This window comes from Capricornis sumatraensis, chromosome 10 (genome assembly GCF_032405125.1).
Source record: "Capricornis sumatraensis isolate serow.1 chromosome 10, serow.2, whole genome shotgun sequence".
NCBI classification, from domain to species: Eukaryota; Metazoa; Chordata; class Mammalia; order Artiodactyla; family Bovidae; genus Capricornis; species Capricornis sumatraensis.
In genome coordinates, this window is record NC_091078.1 from 38,800,953 (window position 1) to 38,827,855 (window position 26,903).

The 26,903-nt window shown below is 41.4% G+C and overlaps 1 protein-coding gene across 1 annotated transcript in view; it reads left to right on the plus strand.

Moving 5' to 3' along the window:
* Positions 1-26,903, plus strand: part of PCNX2 (pecanex 2) — a 306,992-nt gene that overhangs the window by 37,546 nt on the left and 242,543 nt on the right. The window contains exons 6-9 of the mRNA XM_068982673.1: positions 74-221; positions 347-492; positions 3,818-3,911; positions 19,225-19,360. Of these exons, the coding sequence (XP_068838774.1) occupies positions 74-221; positions 347-492; positions 3,818-3,911; positions 19,225-19,360 (524 nt within the window). The remainder of the gene's footprint in view (positions 1-73; positions 222-346; positions 493-3,817; positions 3,912-19,224; positions 19,361-26,903) is intronic.

Genomic DNA, 26,903 nt, shown 5'->3' on the forward strand with positions numbered 1-26,903 from the left:
AACTTATTTCCACTCATTTCCACCTTCATTTCTTATTAAGTATTATGTTAATACATAAAGCAATGTTTTTCAGATAACTGCTCCCAGGAGAAAAAGGAAGAAATCCTGGAAAGTGAGAAACCCAGTGGACCCATTGCCAAACAAGGAAAACCAGACATACAAAGCCAAGACCACACCAGCACCAGCCCTGGGCTCACCGAACCTGCCAAGATCCCAACCCTGTAAGGATAACTTACTCAAATAACTTCGTGCTGGTACAGTCTCATTCACTGGCTCCTTCTTTTAATGCTTTGTTAAGGATAAAGAAGTGTTCCACATCGTTTTTGAAACCTTTATATGTGTTAAGTTTCCAGGGCAATAGACAAAGGCAGATAATCTACAGGGTGACTTCCCAACAAGACAGCTCTGTGCTGCAAGTTGTCAGTGGGCCTGAAACGTCGGTGCAAGACGAGATGTCCGTGGATGCGATGCATGTCTTCATCGATGAACATGGTAAGTCTTTAGAGCTCTTTACTCGTGAGGTGGAGGGGGGAAGCTGGCAGCTTTCTCATGTCCTATGTGGTCTCAGCCTGAGGACAGGTTTACCAGCCATCTGAAAGTAGGAGGGTCCTATGAGACCTTTCCTAAACTAAAATGATGTAAACTCCTCAGCCTCTGGGATCTAATGCCTGATGACCTGAGGTGGATCTGATGTAATAATAACAGAAATAAAGTGCACAACAAATATAATGCACTTGAATCATCCTGAAACCACCCCCTCCCCGGTCCATGGAAACGTTGTCTTCCATGAAACCGGTCCTTGGTGGCAAAAGGTTGGGGATTCTTGGTATAAAGTGAAGAAGCAGTTACCCAGGGGTGCATAAAATGCATCAGAATAATACACAGATGCTCCCAATTCAAAGCCATGATGGTTTGATGCTGAGATGCTGGGTGGGAGCCTGGTGATGCCTCTCTTACTGCTTAGGGTGTGAGCTGGCTCTATAGCTCACTGCAGAACAAAGACTGAATGCTGTTTTTACTTTAGCCTTTTAGAAGCAGAACTCATTTCCGGATTTCTTCCCATTAGCAAAATAGGTACCAAGGTCAATCTTTTGTAAAAAGTGAAGTGCAGAAAGTGAACTTTTGAAAAGCAGGGGATACCTGTATTAGACTTTGGAATAGGAAGGCTTCGTGCTGACTGCTCACAGTTAATGTTCTTAGGACAGGCTGTGCGCCCTCTGCCTCAGGGCCTTGCATATACCTCGCCCCTATGCCTGCATTGTGCCATTTATCCTTCAGATCTCTGTTCTAAAGAAGATTCTTCAGGAAAACCTTTCCTGGATATCCCAGGCTTAATAAATTTCATCTGTGCATTTGCTCTCTCAACAGCCTATCCATTTCCTTCTCTGAGACTATTACAGCTTCTAGTTGTTTATTGAATGCTCTGTTGCTTCGACTGTGTCCGACTCTTTGTGACCCCATGGATCGTAGCGTGCCAGGTTCCTTTGTTCGTGGATTCTCCAGGCAAGAATACTGGAGTGGGTTGCCATTTCCTGCTCCAGGGGATCTTCCCTACCCAGGGATCAAACCCACATCTCCTGAGTCTCCTGCCTTGCACGCAGATTCTTTACTGTTGAACCACTGGGGAAGCCCAGTGTTTATTGCCTTATAATAATTTGATTACTGACATTCTCCCCATTTTCACAATTGTAAATTTCAGGAAGGTAATGTCCAGCACCTAATAAGTATTTATTGGATATATATTGAAATCTGACCTTGATATATTTTTAATGCCTTGTTACAAAAAGATTAAAAGTAATAGAAAAAGAAAGGAAGGGAGAAAGAAAGAAAAAAACCATTAAGTGGCAAGTTCAAGGTTCCTTTGATTAAGAGATATGGATCCTAGTTATTCTAGGATGAGTCTTGGGTTAAATTTTTTATAGATCAATTAATACTTGATTATTCTACTCTCAAGGGCTTCCCAGGTGGTGCTAGTGGTTAAGAACATGCCTGCCGATACAGGAGACGTGGGTTTGATCCCTGGGTTGGGACGATCCCCTAGAGGAGGGCGTGGCAACCCACTCTAGTATGCTTGCCTGGGAAATCCAGTGGACAGAGGAGCCTGGGTGGGCCGTGGTCCATAGGGTCCAATATGATTGAAGTGACTTCACACCCTTGCACACACATTCTACTTACAAATAGATCCTGGTTTGGATAATAAATTATGTGTTACCGTCTCTCTGTAGATCAGTAATTTACAGTTTGAAGTGCTTTTGCATCTGTAGAAATACAAAGAGACTTTTATGTTGTAAAGAACAACATTATCACTTTTGTCTAAGCCTCCAGAGGGGCTGCTGTTGTCCCTATCTGTGCTTTTCTTGGTGGGACAGCCTTCAAGTTGAGGTCAAGCCCTGTGGAATGCCTTGCAACTACTCCTGACAGACAAGGCTAATTATGCTCCCCTGTCACCTGAAGAAAGTACAGTTAAAACCTCTTCTGGGGAGAGACCGTTTACATTTACAAAGTGAACTGATTTTCACACCTCAATACCCTGAACCACTTTAGCAGGCTAATTTAACTCTGCAAATTAATTCCATCTCTTGCTTTCCCTCATTACCAGGCTGACACCCCAGTCAGCAGCTATGCCAGTGCTTATCTGCAAATTCAAAGGTAGGGATGGCCCCATGTGGCCCACTTATCAAAACCGTGCATCTAATATGCCTCTTTTTGTGCACGATACCAAAAACAAAACAAAACCACAGTTACAGCATGCTCAGATCATCCTGACACATAAAGAGAATATACTAAAAAATGCATTGAAAAGAATGTATGAGAAGAAGATTAGAGATGGTGCAAATTAATCGATGAAAAGCAATTAAGTGATAAGTGATTGAGTCATGTGATATCACCTATATGTGGGATCTAAAAAAATGGATACAAGTGAACATATTTAGAAAACAGAAACAGACTCACAGAGGTAGAAAACAAACTTATGCTTACCAAAGGGGAAAGCAGGGAGGGTTATACTAGGAATTTGGAACTAACAGATGTACTATTATATATTTTATATATATATTATATACATAAAATAAAGTACATATAAAATATTATATATCATATAATTATATTTAAATTATATATGATTATATAAATTTATTATATAAATATATTATATAATATATATTATATACTAATATTTATAATAATTATATATATTTATATATAATTATAAATATATATAATATATATAAATATATAATTATGTATTATAAATATATTTATATATCATAAATAAATAACATGTTACATATTATAATGTTATATTGTGTATATTATTATATAATATATATAAAATAAATAGACAACAAGGACCTACTATATAGCATTAGGAATGATATTCAATATCCTGTAATAACCTATAATGGAAAAGAGTCTGGAAAAGAATGTGTAGATGTGTATGTATAATGGAACTGCTTTGCTGTACACCCGAAACTAACACAACATTACTTTAACTATACTTCATTAAATACAACTACACAACATTACAACTACACAACTATACAACTGTACAACTTCAACTATACAACATTAAATCAACTATACTTCAATGAAAAAGAAAGTAATCAAGTCCAACTTGTCTAAGCATATTATTAGAGGGATGCCTCAGATTTTCCTGGTTAAGTTATACCTTCTATGGAGAAATACAAAGAATGGACATAGATTACCAACAATTATTATTAAAATCATCCCAAATTAGTTCCCTCTAGCTTGAAGAATGTATCCATAGAAATGATCATATACAAGTAGTTGTGTAATGTTCTTTGCTGAACTTTTGCAGGGGAGATTAAATCCTGTTATTTAAAGTCTGGAAATCAGAAAGAAGGCCCTTTCCAGCATCAGCCATCAAATTATGAAGGCTTCTCTCACACTGGGTAAGTAGGGTTTGTTTTCAGGTTGGGGAGGTGTTGTGTTGCTGCCCCCAGCAACTTCCATGCAACTTCCTCTGGATTTAAATGAAGTGAGGATCCTTGTGTCCAATGAATGTGTTAACCCATCTGTGGGCATGAAAGCATGTGGATTTCAAGCGAAAGAAAAAGAAAACCAAATATTGTAGAATAATAAAAAATAAATGGAACCACCGTCATGGTGAAAGTGAAGTCGCTCAGTCGTGTCTGACTCTTTGCAACCCCATGGACTGTAGCAAACCAGGCACCTCTGTCCGTTCATGGGATTCTCCAGGCAAGAATACCAGAGTGGGTTGCCATTTCCTTCTCCAGGGGGATCTTCCCAACCCAGGGATTGAACCCAAGTCTCCCGCATAGCAGGCAGATGCTTTTACCATCTGAGCCACCAGGGAAGTCTATTATACCTTCATAGTAGCCACTTCTAAAAATAAATGTAACATGTTGTTATGAATAGAGCGAATCCTGTGTAAAGGATTATGGGGAAGGCATTGACACAGTTTGAGGATGCATTATGAAATCTGTCTCAAGGAATGAACTAGAGAAATGGTTAGTTTTTATCTGTATGGATGAGGCAAACTCTTTTGCTGGTAGATGATCTAAACATCTTTTCTGCTCTCCTTCTGAGTGTGTTGAGTAACTTTCTTAATCATGTTCATGACAGGTTTCCTTTGAGAATGTACGGGAGTACTCTTCAGAGGGAAAATTGGAGTAGGGTGGGTGGACATGTGCTTAATTGCTCAATTGTGTTGGACTCTTTGCGACTCCATAGACATAGCCCACCAGGCTCCTCTGTCCATGGGATTTACCAGGGAGGATACTGGAGTGGGTTGCCATTTCCTACTCTCCAGGGGATCTTCCCGACCCAGGGGTTGAACGTGCATCTCTTGAGTCTCCTGGATTGGCAGATGGGTTCTTTACCACTAGTGCCACCTTGGAAGCACCACGGGTGCATGGATGCTGGGCAGCAGAAATTGACAAATGACCCCTGAGGACTCTCCTTCTGGTAAAATGCAAGTAAATTAATGACTGTCCTTCTTTAAAGAGAGTCATGATCGAGTTTATAAAAGCAACCTTCTTTTAAAGAAACATTCCTAGTTGTCTCTTACATTTCTTGCACGTGAACATTCTGATGGACAGTCTTGGTCCCCCAGCCCTACTTGGTCCCCCAGTTTTTTTTAATGTGGACCACTTAAAAGTCTTTATTGAATTTGTTACAATACTTCTTCTATTTTATGCTTTGGTTTTGTGGCCACAAGGCGTGTGAGGTCTTAGCTCCTTGACCAGGGATCAAACACTCACCTCCTGCGTTGGAAAGTGAAGTCTTAACCACTGGACCACAAGGGAAGTTCTCCTACATGCTAAGTTCTAAGTCTTTGATTATCTGCTTTTTCCTAAGGTAGTTTGACAGGTCATCAGTCTTAAGAGTTCTAAGAAAGAATGGCCCACAGTCACGCACATCATCTCTTTCTTGTGCTTAAAGATAAAATAATATACACGTCTGCTATTATATGTATGTATGCTTGTTCGTCCAGTCATGTCCGACTCTGTGACCCCTGGGACTGTAGCCTGCCAGGCTCTTCTGTCCACGGGACTTCCCAGGTAAGGATGCTGGAGTGGGTGCCATTTTATTATTTGAGAATATACATGCCCTCTGTACTGTCTACTCTTTGAGATAAGTTGGTCCTTTCGAAGGGACTTTGTTCTGGAATGTTATGGCCATTCAGTGGCCCATTTGGGCACAGGAGGTGTGCGGTGCTTCTTGGTTGATGCGTGAGCACAAAACTCTAGTCACTTCACTTAGCAAAATTATAGCATTGAAAGGTGTTCCTGGGGTGATGCTGGAAAAGCACTCATGGGACTGCCATTTGTTTAATTCATGCTCAGAAAAAATGGCTCAGTCCTGTGTGGAGTCAGATGATCTTCTGGATTTCAGCTGCTGCCTGACAGCCTTAGGGTGTCACACTCCTCCCCAGGCTAAAAGATGTTAAAAGCTGTGCTACCCACACGTGGGAGGCTAATTTCTTTGGATTTGTAATCAGACTTGGCTTTTGTGGGTGCGTGTGGTGTAGTGATGGCTTGGGTATTTTTGAACTGGTTGTATGAAAGAAAAATCGTGGTAAAATAGGATGAAAACAGGGCTTCCTGGGTGGCTCAGGCTATAAAGAATCTGCCCACAAGAGGGAGACCTGGGTTCGATCTCTGGGTTAGGAAGATCACCTGGAGAAGGGAATGACCAACCCACTCCAGTATTCTTGCCTGGAGAATTCCATGGACAGAGGTGCCTAGTGAGCTACAGTCCATGGGATTGCAAAGAGTCAGACACACTGACTGACTAACACTTTCACTCTGTTTAGGATAAAAGCAAACAAGCTGGTTTAATTTGTTGTTGTCGTTTTCAAAAAGAATTTATTTATTTATTTGGTTGCGCTAAGTCTTAGTTGCCACACATGGGATCTTTAGTTTTGGCACTGGGATCTAGTTCCCTGACCAGGTTTGAACCTGGGCTTTCTGCGTTGGGAGAGCAGAACCCACACCCCTGGCATTGGAAGGCGAAGTCTTAACTACTGGACCACTAGGGAAATTCCAAGCTGGTTTAGTTTGAATGTGTTAAGTTTTGCATTGACCACATCCAATTTACCTTGATTCATGGACCTAATGTTCCAGGTTCCTATGCAATATTGTTCTTTACAGCATGAGACTTTACTTTCACCACGAGACACATCCACAGCTGGGCATCGTTTCCACTTTGCCCCAGCTGCTTCATTCTTTCTGGAGCTATCTCTCTGCTCTTCCCTGGTGGCATATGGGACACTTACTGACCTGGGTGGCTTATGTTCTGGTGTCCTGTATGTGCTGCAGTCCATGGGGTCGCAAAGAGTTGAGCACGAGTTAGCAACTGAAGAACAACAACCCTTTCATTAACATACCTGTGTGTGTGCATGTATATATGGAGGGTGTCACGCCTTTCTTTCATGCTAGAGGTAAAGACACATCAGAGCAGCACATAGCTGATCAAGTGCAGTGACAGCAGGTCAGGAGTTTGCAACTTAGAGGCCCAAGTCACTTTACACTGTATTCCAGTGGGCCTCGAGTCTTTCCGTGGGAAGCAACGTTCTGGCAGTTCCTGGCCCTGAAGGAAGTGTTTTCCTGTCATACGTGTGGTGGCAGCAGCCATGGCTTATTAATGATGTATTTTGCACTAAGCACTGTGCTAAGTATTAACTTATCCCCTTTCATCCCTGTGACAAAGTAGAGGTAGGTGGTATTAGTTCCATTAGATAGAAAAGGAAATAGAGACAGATGAAGAAATAAGCCCAACCTCAGGAGCTACTGAGTGGCCGGGGGACTCTTACATCCCTCCTCCAACACCCTCCTGCTGGCAGGGGCCACAGCCTCAATTCCCGGGTGCCAGGCAGGTGGGACAAATGGGTGAAGTGGACCCAGAATCAAATGCGAGGGGTGTTGGGTGCTGAATCTACTGGAGGGCATTTGTCCTGTGGCACCAGTGGTAAAGACTCCACCTGCCAATGCAGGAGACACGAGAGACGTGGGTTTGATCCCTGAGTTGGGAAGATCCCCTGGAGGAGGAAATGGCAACCCATCCCAGTATTCTTGCCTGGAAAACCCCATGGACAGAGGAGCCTGGTGGGCTACAGTCCATGGGGTCGCAAAGAGTCGGACACGACTGAGCGCACACACTTGCTAGAGGGCTATTTAGGGTGCTTATGCCAGCTTGAGAAGCCTGGGTGACCAGATTTTCCAATTTTTTCCCATGAGGAGCTATAAATTCCCATTTCTCTGTAAAAATCCATTTTTAAAAAGATTTTTTTGATGTGGACCATTAAAAAAAAATCTTTATTGAATTTGTTTTAATATTCAATAATGTATTCTTTTATTTTTTATGTTTCTGGTTTTTTGTCTGAGAGGCCTGTGGGATCTTAGCCACCGACCAGGGATTGAACCCACACCCCTGGCATTGGAAGGCGAAGTCTTAACTACTGGATCACCAGGGAAGTCCCTCTATTTTGTCTAATGTTACTGATTTTAATATTTTTTGAATTGCCACAGGCCACAGATAACATGTATGGTTGGCTGAGGCCTGTGAGTGCTCTGAGACCTGGGTGAGGCAGTGCTCTTGCTAACACATGTCATATTGGGGTGCTCTTATGTGGATCCCCCCTCCTCCAGGCACCCTTCACAGCCCGTGCTTCACTGCTTCACTCCTGGAGGCCCATGGTGCTGGCCTTCAACCCTTCCTCTTCCAGGCCTCTGCCTGTTTTTGCCTGGAACGCCCATCTCCATGCACTTCTACCTTCTGGAATTCTCTTCTTTCCAAGCACAGATTACTATCTGCCTCTGATATCCATCTTTCCTGTGTCAGTCCTTCCATGACTATTACTCCATCCTTCCATGCTGCTGTTAGAGGAGCTTGCCATGCTCTCCCTGGAGCAGGAGACGCCCAGCTCTCCTAGACTGTTCTTGTTTAGGGAAAAGTCACCATGGCTAGGGTGCCTCTGGGGTTCCCTGGTGGCTCAGTAGTAAAGAATCCGTCTGCCAAATGCAGGAAGCACGGGTTCAGTTGCTGGGTCAGGAAGATCCCCTGGAGAAGGAACTGGCTACCCACTCTAGTATTCTTGCCTGGAGAATCCCGTGGACAAAGGAGCCTGGTGGGCTACAGTTCATGGAGTTGCAGAGAGTTGGACACAATTTAGTGACTAAACAAACAAAAATACTAGGGTGCCTCTGTAGCCCTCACTTAGCCCTCTGTAGGTGGATGTTCAGTAAATAGTGAACTGAATCAAATTAATCATTGGAAATGACAAGGTAGCCCAATTAGAGTTCTGGATAGCAGATACGAACTGGTCATTTAGGGTTAGCAGATAAGAGGTAGAGCAGGAGGGGGAGAGGTGGGCTGTGAAATCCCATGGAGGATGTCATGTTTGTTTCTGCTTGCAGCAGGAGTAATTAGACCTCTCTGCAGCGAAACAACCCAGTGAAAGTGGATTATTCAAACAGCACCCACAGATCACTCCCTCACCTTGAGATTGTTGGAGGGGAAGAGCCAGAAGCAATAGGAGTTTGTCTGGTCAACATATTTATTAAAATTTAACTTTTATTGATGTATAGTTGCCTTACTGCTTTGTGTTAGTTTTTGCTGTACAGCAAGGTGAATCAGCTATACATATTCATATATCCCCTTTTTTGGATTCTCTTCCCATATAGGTCGTCACAGAGCACTGAGTACAGTTCCCTGTGTGTGTGTGTGTGTGTGTGTGTGTGTGTGTGTGTGTGTGTGTGTGTCGCTCAGTCGTGTTTGAGACCCCATGGACTGTAGCCCACCAGGCTCCTCTGTCCATGGGATTCTCCAGACAAGAATACTGGAGTGGGTTGTCATGCTCTCCTCTGGGGGATCTTCTTGACCCAGGGATCGAACCCACTATAGAGTAGGTCCTTGTTAATTATCTAACTTATACATAACAGTATATATATGAGGGCTTCCCTGCTAGCTCAGTGGTAAAAAATCCAGCTGCAATGCAGGAGCCGTAGGAAACGCAGGTTCGATCCCTGGATCAGGAAGATCCCCTATAGGAGGGCACATAGCCCACTCCAGTATTCTTGCCTGGATAATTCCATGGACAGAGGCACCTGCTGGGCTACAATCCATGGAGTTGCAAAGAGTTGGACACAACTAAAGAGACTTAGCAGCACACACATGGTGTATATATGCAATACAGAATGTTATCTTTTCCTTTCATAAGTGGCAAAATGGAGGGGGAAAAACCCTGCGAAATGACTCTTTTTAACCCTTCTCTGTAAAAATTGAGGTTGAGTCTCAAATTTGATTTTCTAGTGTTATATTCCATTCAATGGAAATGATTTTCTTTGTCCATATGAGACATGACTGTGATGGAAAGCTGACATTTCCTGAAGGAAAGCCACACTTCCCTGACATCAGAGGGGCTGTATCTGCAGCTTGAACTTGAGCTTTCATCTTGGACTGACTCAGATTCCCATTCCTGCACAAAGAGTTACTTTGGGTTTGACACTGAGCAGCTTACTTTATCATTTTAAGCATCAGCTTTCTAATCCACAAATAGAAATAATACTAGGAATGAATTCAGTGGGTAGCTTCAAAAGCTAAATATCATAGCTGAAGTTCCAATACTTCGGCCACCTGATGCAAACAGCCGACTCACTGGAAAAGACCCCTGCTGCAGGGAAAGATTGAGGGCAGGAGGAGAAGGGGATGACAAGATAGTTGGATGACATCACCAATTCAAAGCCTATATGTTCAAGCAAACTCAAACATAGTGAAGATAGTGGAGACAGTGAAGGGTGTGTCTCGTGTGCTGGCAGTCCATGGGGTCACAAAGAGTTAGACACAGCTGAGCAGCTGAACAGCAGCAATATGCAGTGCTTAGTACAGTACCTCTCATAGGGGAGACTGGGCAGTGTGAGCTGTTGTTAAATGGTCTCCAAACAGAAGCAGTGGGACTGTGGTTGAGGTTCACCATGACTTTATGAAGCCATAGAGCCGGACTTTCGGCTGAGGAAAGTCTTTCCTCTCGCACTTTTATGAGTCCCTTTATGAGATTTTGAAGGCGGTTAAGTACCTTGTATTCTATCAACCTGTTGTGTTCCAGCTTTTTGGCCTCTTTGGCAGTTTTAGAGGAGGTACTTTACTATTTTATGCCTGGCTTATAATGCCATTACATTTAGAGTTGTATCAGAGTAAACATAAAGTTTGATTTTGAACTTGGAAGGATTCTGAGTTGGGGCTGTTTCTAAGCCCTTCAGCCATGGAAAATATTAGAAAAGCAGCCTTTTCCCTTTAAGGCGACTTCAGTGGCTGGGATCATCTCCAACTAGGCCATTAAACCCCTGATTCTCATTACTGGCCAGAAAGCCATTCCTCTTCACCATTGTTAAGCCTAGTTGCCAGGTGACAGTTTTATACCCCTGACTCCCAAGTATGAATAGGGAATTGTTGACTGTGTAACTTCCATGTCTCTCTGGGGATTCCTGGAGGAAACCAGGGGAGGAAACAAATTTCCCTCCTTGGTCCCTCCGTCATTGTGGGAACCAATACATTTCTCATTAACTGCCAGAGAAATATAAGCTGTATTTTCTGGTTGTACAATAACTGTCCAGAAAGCCAGTACCTTTGGTAACATTATCTCATGTAGCCCTGCTTGCCTCAGAAACTAGAATAAGGGTCAGTGGCTTGAATAGCAGAATTCAGAATTGCTATGTAAAAAAAAATTTCAGAGGATAAATTTATTACCCAGGACACAGGACTGATTCAACTCATACCCTCCTATGAGCTCATCTGCCTAGAAAATCAAAGTTGAAATAGTCTCTCTGCCTAGGAAGTTGAAGGTGAAGCTGCATAAAAGTTGAAGTGTGTTTTGTGTCCAAAGGGTTCACTGCAAAGCAGACTTTTATTATTTCCTCTGTATGTCTTGCAATGAAAACTTGATAGTTTCTGCTCTTTGTTCAGCAAAGATTTACCTTTCTTTCATCTGTGAATTCTTGCAAGTAACATAGAAGAGCTTTCTTCTGTAAACAATGTAAAACCATGCTTTAGTATTATAAAACCTTTTCTAGTGTCAAAAGCAATCTCATGCAAATGTATACCAGATTTTTAAAAATGCACACAAAATGCATATCATCTGCTCCCCAGTGAAATCTTATGGAATGACATAGTGTTTACATTCATTTTGAGAATCTATTACTCATAAAGTAGCGTTGGCCTGCTGAATGGTAAACTCATCTGGAGCAAATCAGTTTATAGGATCTTTATCAGGGCTTTCTGTATCTCAACTTGTTTCTATTTTAAAAAAGTAGAGTAGATTACATTAGTAATCATCTATTTATATTTATCTGGATTCACTTATTTTGAGCTTCTGTTTATTTATGAATCATTGTACTACATATTTGGAGAAGGAAATGGCAACCCACTCCAGCATTCTTTCCTGGAGAATCCCATGGACAGAGAAGCCAGGAGGGCTGCAGTCCATGGGGTTGCAAAGACTCAAATACGACTGAGCGACTTACATGCATGCGATAGTACATATTGAAACACATACTGTTATGCTTATATGTTAGGCTTGCTTTGGAAGGCTACTCTAAACCTCTAAACCCATTAGGTACTACATTCCAAAGATGGATTGAAGTGCACTTAGTCTTTATTGTCTTCTCAGAGTTCCTACTTTTTTGTTGAATATTATTATTATTAGCCTCTCTGACCCTGGTCTCAGTAAAGCCTCCCTTACTTCCTGGGATCAACTCTCAGGAAAGCCTTTTAAAGCCATAGTGCTTAAGTACCTGGATCCCAAAGAAGGTAAGCAGGCAGAAAGTTGTAAAAAAAACCAAAACAAGACACCTCTTTAGGATTCTCTTCTTTACATTAGCCAGAAGAAGTAGTGATCCCTGGTTTGCATTAGCTCAGCCAGAATGTGGGGCATGGATGTTAGTCAATTAGGTGGGCAAAATGTAAATGTAAATTCTCTCAATATTAGACATGCCTAGTTTTGTGTTCCCCTTGGGCATGAGTTGAAAATGTTAACTCCAGTGATAGATATTGAAGATAGGTACATAGCTGCTTCACTCTGTTGATCTGCGTGAGAGAGTTATGTGTTACTGAGTTACTTTGAGAACTGCTGGCGTGGGGGTTCTTGGTGCCTTTGATCACATTTGTTCAGTTGCTAAGTCATGCCCAGCTCTTTGCGACCCCGTGGACTGCATGCAGCGCTCCAGGCTTCCCTGTCCTTCACCTTCTGGAGTCTGCTCAAATGCATGTCCATTGAGGGGGTGATGCCATCCAACCATCTCATCCTCTGTTGGCCCTTCTCCTGCCTTCAATCTTTCCCAGCATCAGGGTCTTTTCCAAGGTCTCATAAAGGTGGAACTATCTGGAAAAAGCAGATGACCTTCTAGGGGTTTGCCTCTGCGAAGTTGCTGCTATTCCTCAATTCCTGTTTCCTCTCTCTCTCTTGTTTTTCTGTTGTTAATATCAGATCCTTTCGCTGTAGTGTTTATTTTGTTTTCTTAGACACACTAGATGGAATTTTCATCCAGACGCAGAGTCCTAACAATGGAGGGTTTGTGAGGTTGACCCTAGAAAGACTTCTGTTTTCCCAGGCACTTCCTCTGAACCCTGGGGAAGAGGCCCTGCGGCTCATTGGGAGTCTGTCTCCGTGATCACAGCCCCGGCTGCCACACGGTGGCAGTCTCATCCCATGCTGGAGGCCCTGACCAGCTCCCAGGCTGGTGCTCTTTTTCTCAAATGCAAAGAGGAATTTTGCTGTCATATAAAAGAAGAGTTGTTTGCAGGCTTTAAAACAAGAATCCCTGTTCAAATTCTAAATAACAGGTTAGAGTTTCCAAAACAGTGCTTCTTTATGTAAAGATCCCGCGTCTTGCACATGTGACTGTGGCTTTCATCTCCAGGCTGCCCATCTGGGTGACTTGTTCCCATGGCCCCCAAGTAAGCCCATAAAACAAGGAAGGACAGGCAGAAAAAGAGAGGCCCTCTCCCTCAGGCTGGTAGCCTGTAAGTTTTGAGATGTGGGGAAGATGAAGAATTTCAAGGACTTCTTTCTACATTGGTGGGAAAATGTGTTTCAGTTATTTGTTGCTTACAGAAGCTGGGGTGAGTGAAAACCCGGAAAGTGCAATATAGTACAATGTGGTCACTGTGAGTTTGAAACCCAACTCTATCTATAAGAAAGTACACCATTCTGGCCCCTGGTTCATCTTTATTTCCTCCTGTGGCTTCTCTTTTTGTAATTTCCATTAATCACTATTTCTGCTGTTGGTGTAAGCTTGATCTAGTTTAAATTTGTATATCTGTGCCACAGGGCTTCCTAGGTGGCTCAGTGGTAAAGAATCAGCCTACCAATGCAGGAGACACAGGAGATGTGGGTTCGATCCCTGGGTGGGTCAGCACGATCCCTTGGAGGAGGAAGTGGCAACCCACTCCCATACTCTTGCCTGGAGAATCCCTTGGACAGAGGAACTTGGAGGGCTACAGTCCATGGGATCGCAAGAGAGTTGAACACGACTTAGTGACTAAACAACAACCACAACAACATCTATGTTATATCTCTGAACCAAACTAGTTAACCAGAGATTAACCAGAGAGCAGGAAAATCTAGGCCAGTCGTGCAAATACAGCTCTATTGTAGTTCAGAGTGTAATTACTACAGAGTTGGAATATTTCCTTTTCCGTTGCTGTTGTAGAGGCAGAAATATCTCCTAAAGCTTAGCATTTTAACATTATATTTATTAATATGGGGGAAGTCTCTAGCCTTAAGTTAGTGAAACAGAGACTTCTTTGGAGATTAAAAAAAAATTGAAGTGTAGTTGATTTACAATGGTGTGTTAGTTTTAGGTGTACAGTGAACTGATTCAGTTACTATATATACATATGTTTTCCAGATTCTTTTCCCATATAGGTTATTATAAAATAGAGTAGAGTTCCCTGTGCTATACAGTAGGCCCTTGTTGATTATTTATTTTATATATATAGTATTACTACCAAACTGCTAATTTATCCCTTCCCCCAACAGAAACTTTTAGCTGATTCTAAATCTAAACAGCCCGTAGCTAAGATCAGGAGAAGAGACAGCAGATAGTCTGAGAAGAGATACAAGAAAAGGAAGGTTGGATGGGAATTCTTGGAGGGTTGGTAGGAAAAGTCCTGTCCACTGAGTGATTTTTGTGACATCATAGCCTCATTGGTTCTTGAGTGGAAAAGCTGATACCCATGGTTCACTTCAACTTCTGGACCCCAGAAAACTATGCCAAATGAAGAAGATACATCTTTTTATCCCTGGAAACAGCGTTACACATCTCCTAGTAAAATAGGAAACCTCTCTACACATAACAAGGCAGGTTTTCTGGTGAGGACACACCAGTCATAAAGCTCAGAAAAGAATCTCTCTTTTTATCATCATGATTCGCCTCGGACACTAAGCTTCTGTAAAAGAGGGTGATTAAGAGGAGCTTGATATGCTGTTTGAATCTGTCTTTACTCACAGAAAACGATGAAGAGTGAGTTGAGGGCAAGGCAGTCTTCCCTCACTCCTGCTCATAAAGACAACTAGAATTAGTATGTTATTTGTGTGAAAAATATAGGGGCCAGTTTACTGTGTCATATAAGAATGTGCAAAGTCAGGTCTTACATCAATAGAAGGAAATAAGAAGGTTATTAAAGGTATAGTTATTAAGCGATTAATATATGAGAAGCACCACACCCAGTCTGCTTTAATTCTTACAGCAATTTCTATGAGCAAGACATCATCCCTACCTTATAGGTGAGGATTTTAAAAAATTATTCTACTGAATTATAGCTGATTTATAATGATGTGTTAATTTCTGCCGTATAGCAAAGTGTTTCAATTATACTTACATATGCACTCTTTTTCATATTCTTTTCCATTATGGTTTATCAGAGGCTACTGAGTATAGTTTCTTGTTCTGCACAGTAGGATCTTATTTATAGGCGGATTTGAGGTAGGACGTCAACGTACTTATAGTCACAGACTGTACATAGCAGAGCAATAATTTAAACCTGGGTGTGCGTGCTTAGTTGCCCCGTCATGTCCGACTCTTTGTGACCCCGTGGACGTCTCTTGTTCATAGGGTCACTGGGCTCCTCTGTCCATGGGATTTCTTAGGCAAAGATACCGGAGTGGGTTGCCATTTCCTCCTTGCAGGGATCTTCCCAACCCAGGGGTTGAACCCATGGTTCTTGCATATCCTGTGTTAGCAGGTAGATTCTTCACCAGTGGCACCACCCTGCTGCTGCTGAGTCGCTTCAGTCGTGTCCGACTCTGTGCGACCCCAGAGACAGCAGCCCACCAGGCTCCCCCGTCCCTGGGGTTCTCCAGGCAAGAGCACTGGAGTGGGTTGCCATTTCCTTCTCTAATGCATGAAACTGAAAATTGAAAGTGAAGTCATTCAATTGTGTCTGACTCTTCGCGAGCCCCTGGACTGCAGCCCACCAGGCTCCTCCATCCATGGGATTTTCCAGGCGAGAGTACTGGAGTGGGTTGCCATTGCACCACCCTAGTTCTGTTTAATTCTAGAACTCATCCAAAAGATTTTGAAAAGAAAACCAAACCCTAGATTTTTACATAAGGTTTTTAAATGGCTTTCACAAGAAAAATAATGTTATCTATTGTTATTTCTATTTTGCCATCAGAAGCATGCTAAGCAATATGCAACAAATTCAGCACTTTCTTTTGGACCATGTTTCCTGGCAGAAGGAAAGTTGCTCTGAATAAACTGTGAACACGTTACCCAATAGTCTGTTCGTAGTTCATCTCAGTTGGCAACAGAGGGCGCTGTACACTGTCTAGATTTTCTCACATCTCCATCCTGCCCCTGGCTGTTCATAGTCGTCACCTACATTACCTACAGTGAAGTCAGATTAATCTTTTGGGTTTAGTGAAGCTTTGGCATTTGCTGAGTTTGGGGTTTCTCTGAATCTGTATTAACAAGATCTTTCCAATTCTATTGTATTTAGCTATGAGATGACAGGAGTGTAGTCCTCAGAGGTTTCTAGACAAAGTGCAAAGGTTTGAATGAACATTGTTTTTATACATGCAACTTTTTTTCTCTATCGGTGACAGACACTACACCGACAATATGGACAGGAAGCAAAAGGACCGTTTATGGAACAATCATCCACATAATAGAAGGATAGGATTTTTAAGTTTTCAAAATCCATGTACTTATCCCATGTGACTCATTTCTCAAGCCCCGGTGTTAACATACAATATTTCCTAAGTGGTTCTTTACAAGGAGGCCTTTATTGAATGTGTCGTCAAATAATCATAAATCATGTTTCAAAACTGTAGAGAAATCTGTGTCTTTGTGCACGTGCATGTGAGAATAGTGGATGTATTTTAAACACCGTTCCTGGAGAGTATTTGTCTGTTCATGAATACAGTAGTAGGGAGTTGGGAAAAAGAAATATCTAAAGAACTTGTCAGAGACGTTGTACTGAAACATGAGACTAGAAATCAGAAGACATTACCACTCAGCCATAAAAAAGAGCAAAATAACGCCATTTGCAGCAAGCTGGATGGACCTAGAGATTGTCACACTGAGTGAAGTAAGTCATACATGGAAAGACAAATGTCATATAATGTCATGTATATGTGGCATCTAAAAAAATTGTACAAATGGGTTTATTTGTGAAACAGAAACAGATTCACAGACATAGAAAGCAAACTTCTGGTAACCAAAGGGGAAGACTGTGGTGGGGATAAATTAGGAGTTTGGGATTAATATATACCTAGTACTATGTATAAAATAGATAAGCAACAAGGACTGACTGTATAGCACAGGGACCTCTACTCAATATTTTTTAATAACCTATATGGGAAAAGAATCTAAAAAGAACATACACATATTTGTTGTTGTTGTTTAGTTGCTAAGTCATGTCTGACTCTTTTGCAACCTATTGACTACAGCTCTTGAGGCTCCTCTGTCCACGGGATTTCCTAGATAAGAATACTGGAGTGGGTTGCCATTTCCTTCTCCAGAGGATCTTCCCAACTCAGGGATCGAACCCGGGTCTCATGCACTGTGGGCAGATTCTTTACCACTGAGCCACCTGGGAAGCCCTATATAACTGAATTGCTTTGCTGTACACCTGAAATTAATACCGTATTGTAAATCAACTACACTTCAAAAATAAATGAATTTTTTAAAAACTGAAAAATAGTAGAGAAACTTGCCTGTGAGCATCCTTATCTGTGGCCGCCACCCCTGTGTTCCATGGTGGCCTCTTAGAGTAGTGTGACACTCCTCTGCCAAAACCAGGACTGGCCGGAGTGAATGGAGTTCCCATGATGGGCATGAAGTGACCAGGACTTACTCCAGGGGTCAGGGAGGGACCTCGTCTGTTCTGGAGTGTACAGTCTTGGATGATTGAATAAAACTAGGGTTCCATGAGCAGGAATTCTGTTAGAAATGGCTGTAGGTGAGGCAACCGATTATCTCCTCAAAGTTATGGGTGCCCTGCTAGAAAAGCAGGTGCAGAAGTATATTCTGCTTGTTGCTTTCTGAGCCAAAGGGAAAATGCCAAGCTTGAGTTTGCTTAAAGAGTTCTATTAATTTTAGTCCTGTCAGTTTATATGCAATTAACAACAATACAGTTCTTTAGATACAGATCACAGCTAGCTTATTAATGTCCTCTTTTACAACTACCTGAGGCATTTCTTTGCTCTGCTCCGTACTCTCGTTGCTTTGGGTGGAGGTGGGGGTGAGGAGGAGGTGCAGACAGTGTTGGGGGTGAAGGAGGTAGCAGAGGTGTTAGATCATCGCTGTTTCCTCCTGATCAGGGTCTTGGGAACGATCCAGCTCACTGTTTATTGTTTGTGCAAAATATGAAGCTGGTGACTGTTGCTACCACCTCCCCTTCCACTAAATATATAGAAAATTGAGATCATTGTCTCTAGAACACCACGTGTCCACCTGCTTATCCCACGGCACCCGATATCTCTGGACAACCTGAGTTACTTCAATGTGTGCCAGATGACTGCCCTTCTTGCTGAAGGTAGCATGGCACATGCGAATGTCAACTTAGAACACTCACTGTTATTGTTGTTCAGTCTCTAAGTGGTGTCGAACTCTTTGTAACCCCATGGACTGTAGCATGCCAGGCTTCCCTGTTCTTCACTGAGTTTGCTCAAATTCAAGTCCATTGAGTTGGTGATGCTATCTAACCATCTCATCCTCTGCTGCCCTCTTCTCCTTTTGCCTTCAGTCTTTCCCAGCAGTGGCCACAGGACTGGAAAAGCTCAGTTTTCATTCCGATCCCAAAGAAGGGCAATGCCAAAGAATGTTCTAACTACTGTACCGTTGCACTCATTTCACATGCTAGTAACGTTAGGCTCAGAATCCTTCAAGCTAGGCTTCAGCAGTACATGAACCAAGAACTTCTAGTGTACAAACTGGATTGAGAAAAGGCAGAGGAACCAGAGATCAAATTGCCAACATTCGTTGGATCATAGAGAAAAGCAAGGAAATACAGAAAAACATCTACTTCTGCTTCATTAACTACACTAAGGTGTTTGACTCTGTGGATCACAACAATCTGTGGAAAATTCTTAGAGATGGAAGAGGACCTGCTCATGCAAGGTGGAAAAAACTTACTTGCAACCTGAATTAAGGACCCATGCTGTCCTTGTGTCTGGGTGTAATAAATAGCTGATTTCCAGTACTTCGGGGTAATCAAAGTGTTTGTTTTGCCCATCCTCAGAGACTTGCAGATTAGCTCCTCCAGTACCACGACTTCTGAGAGTCAAGATCCATCTTCTGGGGACCCTGCAGTCAGTGCTCTTCAACAACAGCTGTTACTGATGGTGGCTCGGAGGACCCAGTCAGAAACCCCACGGGTAAGTCCCAGCATCACTGTTGGTGAATGTTCCAGAAGCAGGGGTCCTGAAACCTGTTTCCAGGTTGGTTTCTCTATCAGAATTAGTCCAGTCTTGTCCTGAATGGACAAGGGTTGTGGTTACATCACTTCATGGTAGTTTACTGGACGAATGTAAAAAGAGACCATTTAGATAACATACCATTTAGATAATACCTTTTCACTGATGCTAATGGGTTATTAGTCTTGATTGTTCTTCCAGTGTATTAGAAATTGATTTACATTGATCTTTTGTTGCTGAGTTGCACAAATTCCATGAAACCTCACTAGATTGAAATGGCTTTTTCTCGCTGCAGGGTTTGGAAAGTATCTAGATATTTATTAATTTATTATGGCCTTATAATTTAGGCATGCAGAAATTTTGAAAGAGAATCTTGGCCTGAAGAGAGAGTTTATTCATGGAACAAATGACATGATCATCAAGCACTTAAAAGATGCCTCTTTCCATTATTTTACCGAGAGATTAACTTACTGATGTTCATTCACATATTACTTCACTTTTAATGAGACCCTGTAAGACACAGAGCAAAGAATTCAAAAAGAACATGGGAGGAAAGACATACAACCATGAACTTAGAGCTACACATTCTATCAGGGCGTTTTGGGGAATGGCTATGGAGAAGGCGCCTTAGAAGAAAGGACGCTTGGGCTAGACCTTGAAGGAAGGTGGATTCCAGTAGGTGCAGATTGAAAGAAGAGGGCTATAGATGGGATACTGTCAAGTTTGTGTAACATTTCTTTACTGCTCTGCTTACCTTCTTCCTGACCATGTTTTGATTTCTTCTAGAGAATCTCGCCTACAAAAAGAAATACAGTAAGTCCCGTATATACAAATGTGTTCTGTTCTGAGAGTATGTTTGTTAAGTCCAATTTGTTCATTAGCGCAACAGTTAGCCTAGGCACCCAACTAACACAATTGGCTATACAGTACTGTACTACAATAAGTTTGTAATATTTTCCACACAAATAGTATATAAAAAACAAATAAGTACAAAAATAAGGGTAACATTTTTAATCTTACAGTGTAGTACCTTGAAAAGTACAGTTTTTGTTCAGTCGCTCAGTCACGTCCTACTCTTTGCAACTCCATGGACTGCAGTGCTTTCATATCCATCTCTATCTCCCCAAGTTTGCTCAGAATTCATGTTCATTGAATCGGTGATGCCATCTAACCATTACATCCTCTGGTTACCCCCTTCCCCTCCTGACCTCAGTCTTACCCAGCATCAGGGTCTTTTCCAGTGAGTTGGCTCTTTGCATCAGGTGGTCCAAGTATTGGAGCTTCAGCTTCAGCATCAGTCCTTCCAATGAATATTCAGGGTTGATTTCCTTTAGGATTGACTGGTTTAATCTCCTTGTAGTCCAAGGGGCTCTTAAGAGAGTCTTGAGAGTCAGCCAGCACCACAGTTCAAAAGCATCAATTCTTTGGCACTCAGCCATCCTTATGGTCCGGCTCTCACATCCATACATGACTACTGGAAAAACCACAGCTTTGACGCTATGGACCTTTGTCAGCAAAGTGACGTCTAGGTTTGAAAAGTACAGCAGTGCAGCACAGCAGTTGGTGCTGCTTACCAGCTATAGCACTGCTGCTTTTACACTGGCTTCCAGACATCCTGGGCTTGAAATAGATCATATATTGCTGTACTCCGTACAGTTCAGTAAAGCACACAAAAGCACAGCCACTTGTAGAGGATGCACTCACATGACAACGTACACCAGGCACATGAACTAACTTACGTGACTGGACATGTGAACATGCATTTACATCTTTGAAAGTTCACAACTTGAAGGTTAGTATGTAGGGGACTTAGTATAATAGTTTTAGATTCAATTTCACGATTGCTTAACTAGATTTTTTCAGAAGAAGCTTGATGGTAATTTACACACCCTTGTTCAGCTGTGCAGAAAAAATGTTGTGCTGCTTTCTAACTGACCACATGTTGTTCTGGAGTCCTTATTTCTGCTGTACTGTGTTTACTCACTCTGTCATGTGTGACTCTTTGCGACCCCATGGACTGTAGCGTGCCAGGCTCCTCTGTCCTTGGGGATTCTCCACGTAAGAATACTGGAGTGGGTTGCCATGTCCTCCTCCAGCAGGTCTTCCCGACCCAGGAATCAAACCGGGGTCTCCTGCATTGCAGGTGGATTCTTTACCAGCTGAGCTACATTTTTAAGTAAAATTGTAAAAGATTTTAAGTTATACTCTATGTAGGTATACATGTGTGCTAAGTTGCTTTATTTGTGTCTGACTCTTTGTGACCCTGTGGACTCTAGCCTGCCAGGCTCCTGTGTCCATGGGATTCTCCAGGCAAGAACTCTGGAGACTCAGGTTCAGTCTCTGGGTTGGGAAGATCTCCTGGAGATAGAAAGGGCAACCCACTCCAGTACTCTTTCCTGGGAAATCCCATGGATAGAGGAGCCTGGTGGGCTAAAGTCCATGGGGTCTCAAGAGTCCGACTTGACTTAGTGACTGAACAACAACTGTGAGGTTTTGAGAAATAAAGGTAATATATGGCATAGTGATACTTTTAAGAATCAGCAGCAATTATTAATATCATCAAAATGCTTATTAGTTATGGGACTCTTGAAGATAGCATTATTTTGTCTCTTTTATTTTTATTTTAAAAAATTTTGTCGAAGTATAGTTGATTTACAATGTTGTGCTAATTTCTGCTGTAGAGCAAAGTGATTTAGTTACGTGTATAGATATATTCTTTATATATTCTTTTCCATTATGGTTTATCATAGGATATTGAATATAGATTCCTGTGCTATACAGTAGGACCTTGTTCTCCATTCAGTCCATATGTAATAGTTTGCGTCTGTGGAGGAGTTATGGGAAGTTTGAGAATTAGAGAAAATATATGACAGAGTTAGACTTTTAAGAATCAGGGGCAATTATTTTTTTCCCTTTTTAAAATTAGTTTCTTTTTTAAAAATTAAAAAAATGTAATTGAAGGGTCATTGCTGTATAGAATTTTGTGGATTTCTGTCATACATCAACAAGAATCAGCCATAGGTACACCCATGTCCCCTCCCTCCTGGACCTCCCTTCCATCTCTCCCCCATCCTACCCCTCAGCCTGTCACAGAGCCTTCAGCCTGTGTTTCAGTTCCCTGAGTCACACAGCAAATTCCCATTGGCCATCTATTTTACATATAGTATTGAAATTTCCATGTTACTCTCTCCATACGTCTCCCCTTCTCCCTCCTCCCCCACCATGTTCTGAGATCTGTTCTCTATGTCTCTTTTTCTGTTGCTGCCCTGAAAATAAATTCATCAGTGCCCTCTCTTTAGATTTCATATGTACGTGTCAGTATACAGTATTTATATTTCTCTTTCTGAGTTACTTCACTCTGTATAATGGGCTCTAGGTACATCCACCTCATTAGAACTGATCATATGCATTCCTTTTTATGGCTGAGTAATATTCCGTTATGTATATGTACCATAGCTTCTTTATCCATTCATCTGTTGGTGGACATCTAGGTTGCTTCCATGTTCTAGCTATTGTAAACAGTGCTGCAGTGAACACTGGGATACATGTGTCTCTTTCAATTTTGGTTTCCTCCAGGTATATGCCTAGGAGTGGAATTGCTGGGTCATATGGTGGTTTTATTCCTAGCTTTTAAAGGAATCTCCATACCGTCTTCCATAGTGGCTGTATCAGTTTCTGTTCTCTCCAGTAATGCAAAAGGGTTCCCTTGCCTCCACACCTTCTCCAGCATTTATTGTTTGTAGACTTTTTAATGACGGCCATTCTGACCGGTGTGAGGTGGTATCTCATTGTAGTTTTGGTTTGCATTTCTCTAATAATGAGCAATGTTGAGCATCTTTTCATGTGTTTGTTAGCCATCTGTATGTCTTCTTTGGAGAAATGTCTCTTCAGGTCCCTTACCCACTTTTCGATTGGGTTGCTTGCTTTTCTGGTACTGAATTGCATGAGATGCTTGTGTATTTTGGAAATGAATCTTTGTCAGTTGTTTCCTTTGCTATTATTTTCTGCCATTCTGAGGGTTGTCTTTCATCTTCTTTGTAGTTTCCTTTGCTGTGCAAAAGCTTTTAAGTTTGATTAGGTCCCACTTGTTTATTTCTGTTTTTATTTCCATTACCCTAGGAGGTGGGTCATAGGAGATCTTGCTTTGATTTATGTCATCGAGTGTTCTGCTTATGTTTTCCTCCAAGAATTTTATAATTTCTGGTCCTACACTTAGATCTTTAATCCATTTTGAGTTTATCTGTGTGTGTGGTATTAGGTAGTGTTCTGATTTCATTATTTTGGACATAGCAGTCCAGTTTTACCAGCACCACTTATTGAAGAGGCTATCTTCAGGGGCCATTATTAATATCATCAAAATGCTTATTAGTTATGGAACTCTTGAAGAGACTATTTTTTTTTAATTTTCATTTAAAGTTTTTTGTTGACGTATAGTTGATTTACAATGTCGTGTTAATTTCTGCTGTACAGAAAGTGATTCAGTTATATGTTTTCTTTTTCATACTCTTTTCCATTATGGTTTATCACAGGATATTGAATATATTTCCCTGTGCAGTAGGACCTTGTTGCCCATCCATTCTGTATGTGGTAGTTTGCATCTGTGGAAGAGTTATTATGAGGTTTTGAAGATTAATGATAATGTGTGGCAAAATTATGCCTTTAATAATCAGTATTAATTGTTAATATCATCAAAATTCTTATTAGTTTTACAGAACTCTTGAACTTTTTCAGGTAGCTTGGGGGAAATACAGTTCTATTGTCTAAGACACCCCGTTTGTGGTCCTTCATTGTGTTAGCCCTAGCAAACTAACACCGAAGTCAAATCATTTTTTCTTTGTATTAAATTCTGAGATTATTTTCATTTAAGCAGCAATAAATAGCTCAATATGCCAGAATATTTAATAAGTTTTGCAAAAGATGTAGACATAGTCTTCATGTGATTTTTTTTTATAGTGACCTTCCCTAAAACTACTATCTAAAAGAGAGTATTTTCTTACTATTCAAAAGAATGTTGTCGGCTTCACTGTTGCTTATCCTTGACATGTTTATACATCATGCTAAATTCCCACATCACAGAATGGTAAACCCTACTCAGCTGGCACACGTGTTTTATTTCTTACTTGCAGTCTTAGTTCATGGAGCATAAAGGGAAAGGATCTCTTTTGAGAGGAAGATTTACTCTAAATTACAAATTCACTGGGCTTCCCTGGTGGCTTAGATAGTAAAGAATCTGACTGCAGTGTGGGAGACCCGGGTTCGATCCCTGTGTCGGGAAGATCCCCTGGAGAAAGGAATGGCAGCCCACTCCAGTATCCTTGCCTGGAGAGTTCCAGGGACAGAGGAGCTGGCACACTGCAGTCCATGGGGTCACAAAGAGTCAGACACAACTGAGCAAGTAGCACTTTGACTTTCATAAGTTCATTGTCATTAAAAGAAGATGCTGTTCTTACTGTCATGACAGCAGAAAGTTTCCTCGAGGCTCTCTTTTCTGTTGGAGTCAAATTCCAGACACAAGCAGCACTTATAATCTCAACTTACTTCTAATAATACAGCCCAATCCATCCTGTATATTGTCAACCTGCATATTACCTTCACAATGGATCAGCTTTCCCTTGAAATGCTCTTTGTGTTAATATTTTATAGTCTGAATAACTCTATGCTCCATAGCTGTCAGGGAATTAGCAGCTGGGAACAGAGAGATGGGGAAGTCAGCCTCCTAAGAGGGTTCCACGTGGTCTCCAGTGAGGCAGATGTGTTGCCCTTATGCATGCCAGGTGTTCTGACATCAGCGACTTTCAGTGAATTAAGGAAAAAGTATGCAGTGTGCCCAAGTATGACCTTCTGCTTTGTAAGTCTGAGAGGAGTGAATGAGGCCACGGAAAGGTAGCTCTGCCCCCACGGCTGCTCTTCCATGCTGTCCTCCTCCCTTAGCTTATCTTGGCCCTTCTTCTCGGTCTTCTGCGTCTTATGCTGTTTTTCAGCCACCAAGTTGTGTCCGACTCTTTGCGACCCCGTGGACTGCAGCACGCCAGACTTCTCTGTCACTCACCATCTCCTGGAGTTTGCCCAGGTTCATGTCCACTGAATCAGTGACGCCCTGCACCCATCTCATCCTCTGTTGCCCTCTTCTCCTTCTGCTTTCAAAATTTCGCAGTATCAGGGTCTTTTCCAATGAGTCGGCTGTTCGCATAAGGTGGCCAAAGTATTGGAGCTTCAGCTTAGCCTACAGGAAATTAGAGCCTACTGAAAATCCTTTTTGGAAAAATATAGGACAAAAGCAAACAAATAAAAATGCAAGCTAGCATAATCCACCAATTCCACTTTTTGGTGTATATTCAAAGAGCCTAATGCAGGGAATCCAACAGATATTTGCATGTGTGTGTTCACAATAGCGTTATTCATGATTGTGAATAGTGAATATTCCACCAAGAGGTGGATGCAACCCAAGTGCCTGTCGACAGATGAGTGAGTAAACAAAATGTAGTCTATCCATAAAATGAAATTTTACTCAGCCCTAAAAAAAAAAATTTGACACCTGAAACATGATAGAACTTGAGATCATTATTATAAATGAAATAAGCCAGTCACAAAGGAATGATACTCTTTAATTCCACTTATAGGAGGTACCCAGAGGGGTCAAATTCCTGGAGACAGAAAGTAGAGGAGAGTGGGGAGTTAGTGTTCAATGTAGACAGAGTTTCAGTTTTGCAAGATGAAAACATGAATAATAATATGAATATTATTGCTACTGAAATGCATACATACAAAGTGGTTAAGATATAAATTTTAAATTATGTATTTTTTTAACCACAGTTACAAAAAAAAAAGGGAACCCCACAGACTAGAAATAGAAGGTCTGCAGGGCGCTGGGGCTCATTAAGTATTTGTTCAGCAAATGAATGGAGACTAATTTTTTTCAAAATTGAATTCCTTTCCACTAGATTAGATCCAGTCAGAGATGAATTTGGGGTGAAAATGTTTTAAATCTGAGATTAAATTCCTCCACCTGTTTCTGTTTTATTGGTTTAATTATTTTTTTCTGACAAATATTTCAGGTCTTACTTATATTGGGCTTCACTAAGGACCTACATACTGTGGATGAAAATCTTTTTACTTAAAAAAAATTTAAATATTTATCTGGGTATTACATTAAATGGCATACCTTTCAAAGATTATGTCGTTTAAGGCCTTTTTTTGAATTCTGATCTTTCATAATAATTACTTTCATGGCAGTTTCCTGGCCTGACAGTAGTATTTTGATATGAGTAGCATAATTTTAATGTCACATCATAATGACATTGAAATGTATTGGTAAAAAAGACCTTTTCTGCAATAAGGATCTACTGTATAGCTTAGAGAACTATACTTGGTATTCTGTGATAACCTATAAGGGAAAAGAATACAGAAAAGAATGAATATGTGTATATGTATAACTAAACCACTTTGCTGTACAACTGAAACTCACAGAACATTGTAAATCAATAATACTCAGTATAAAAAATAA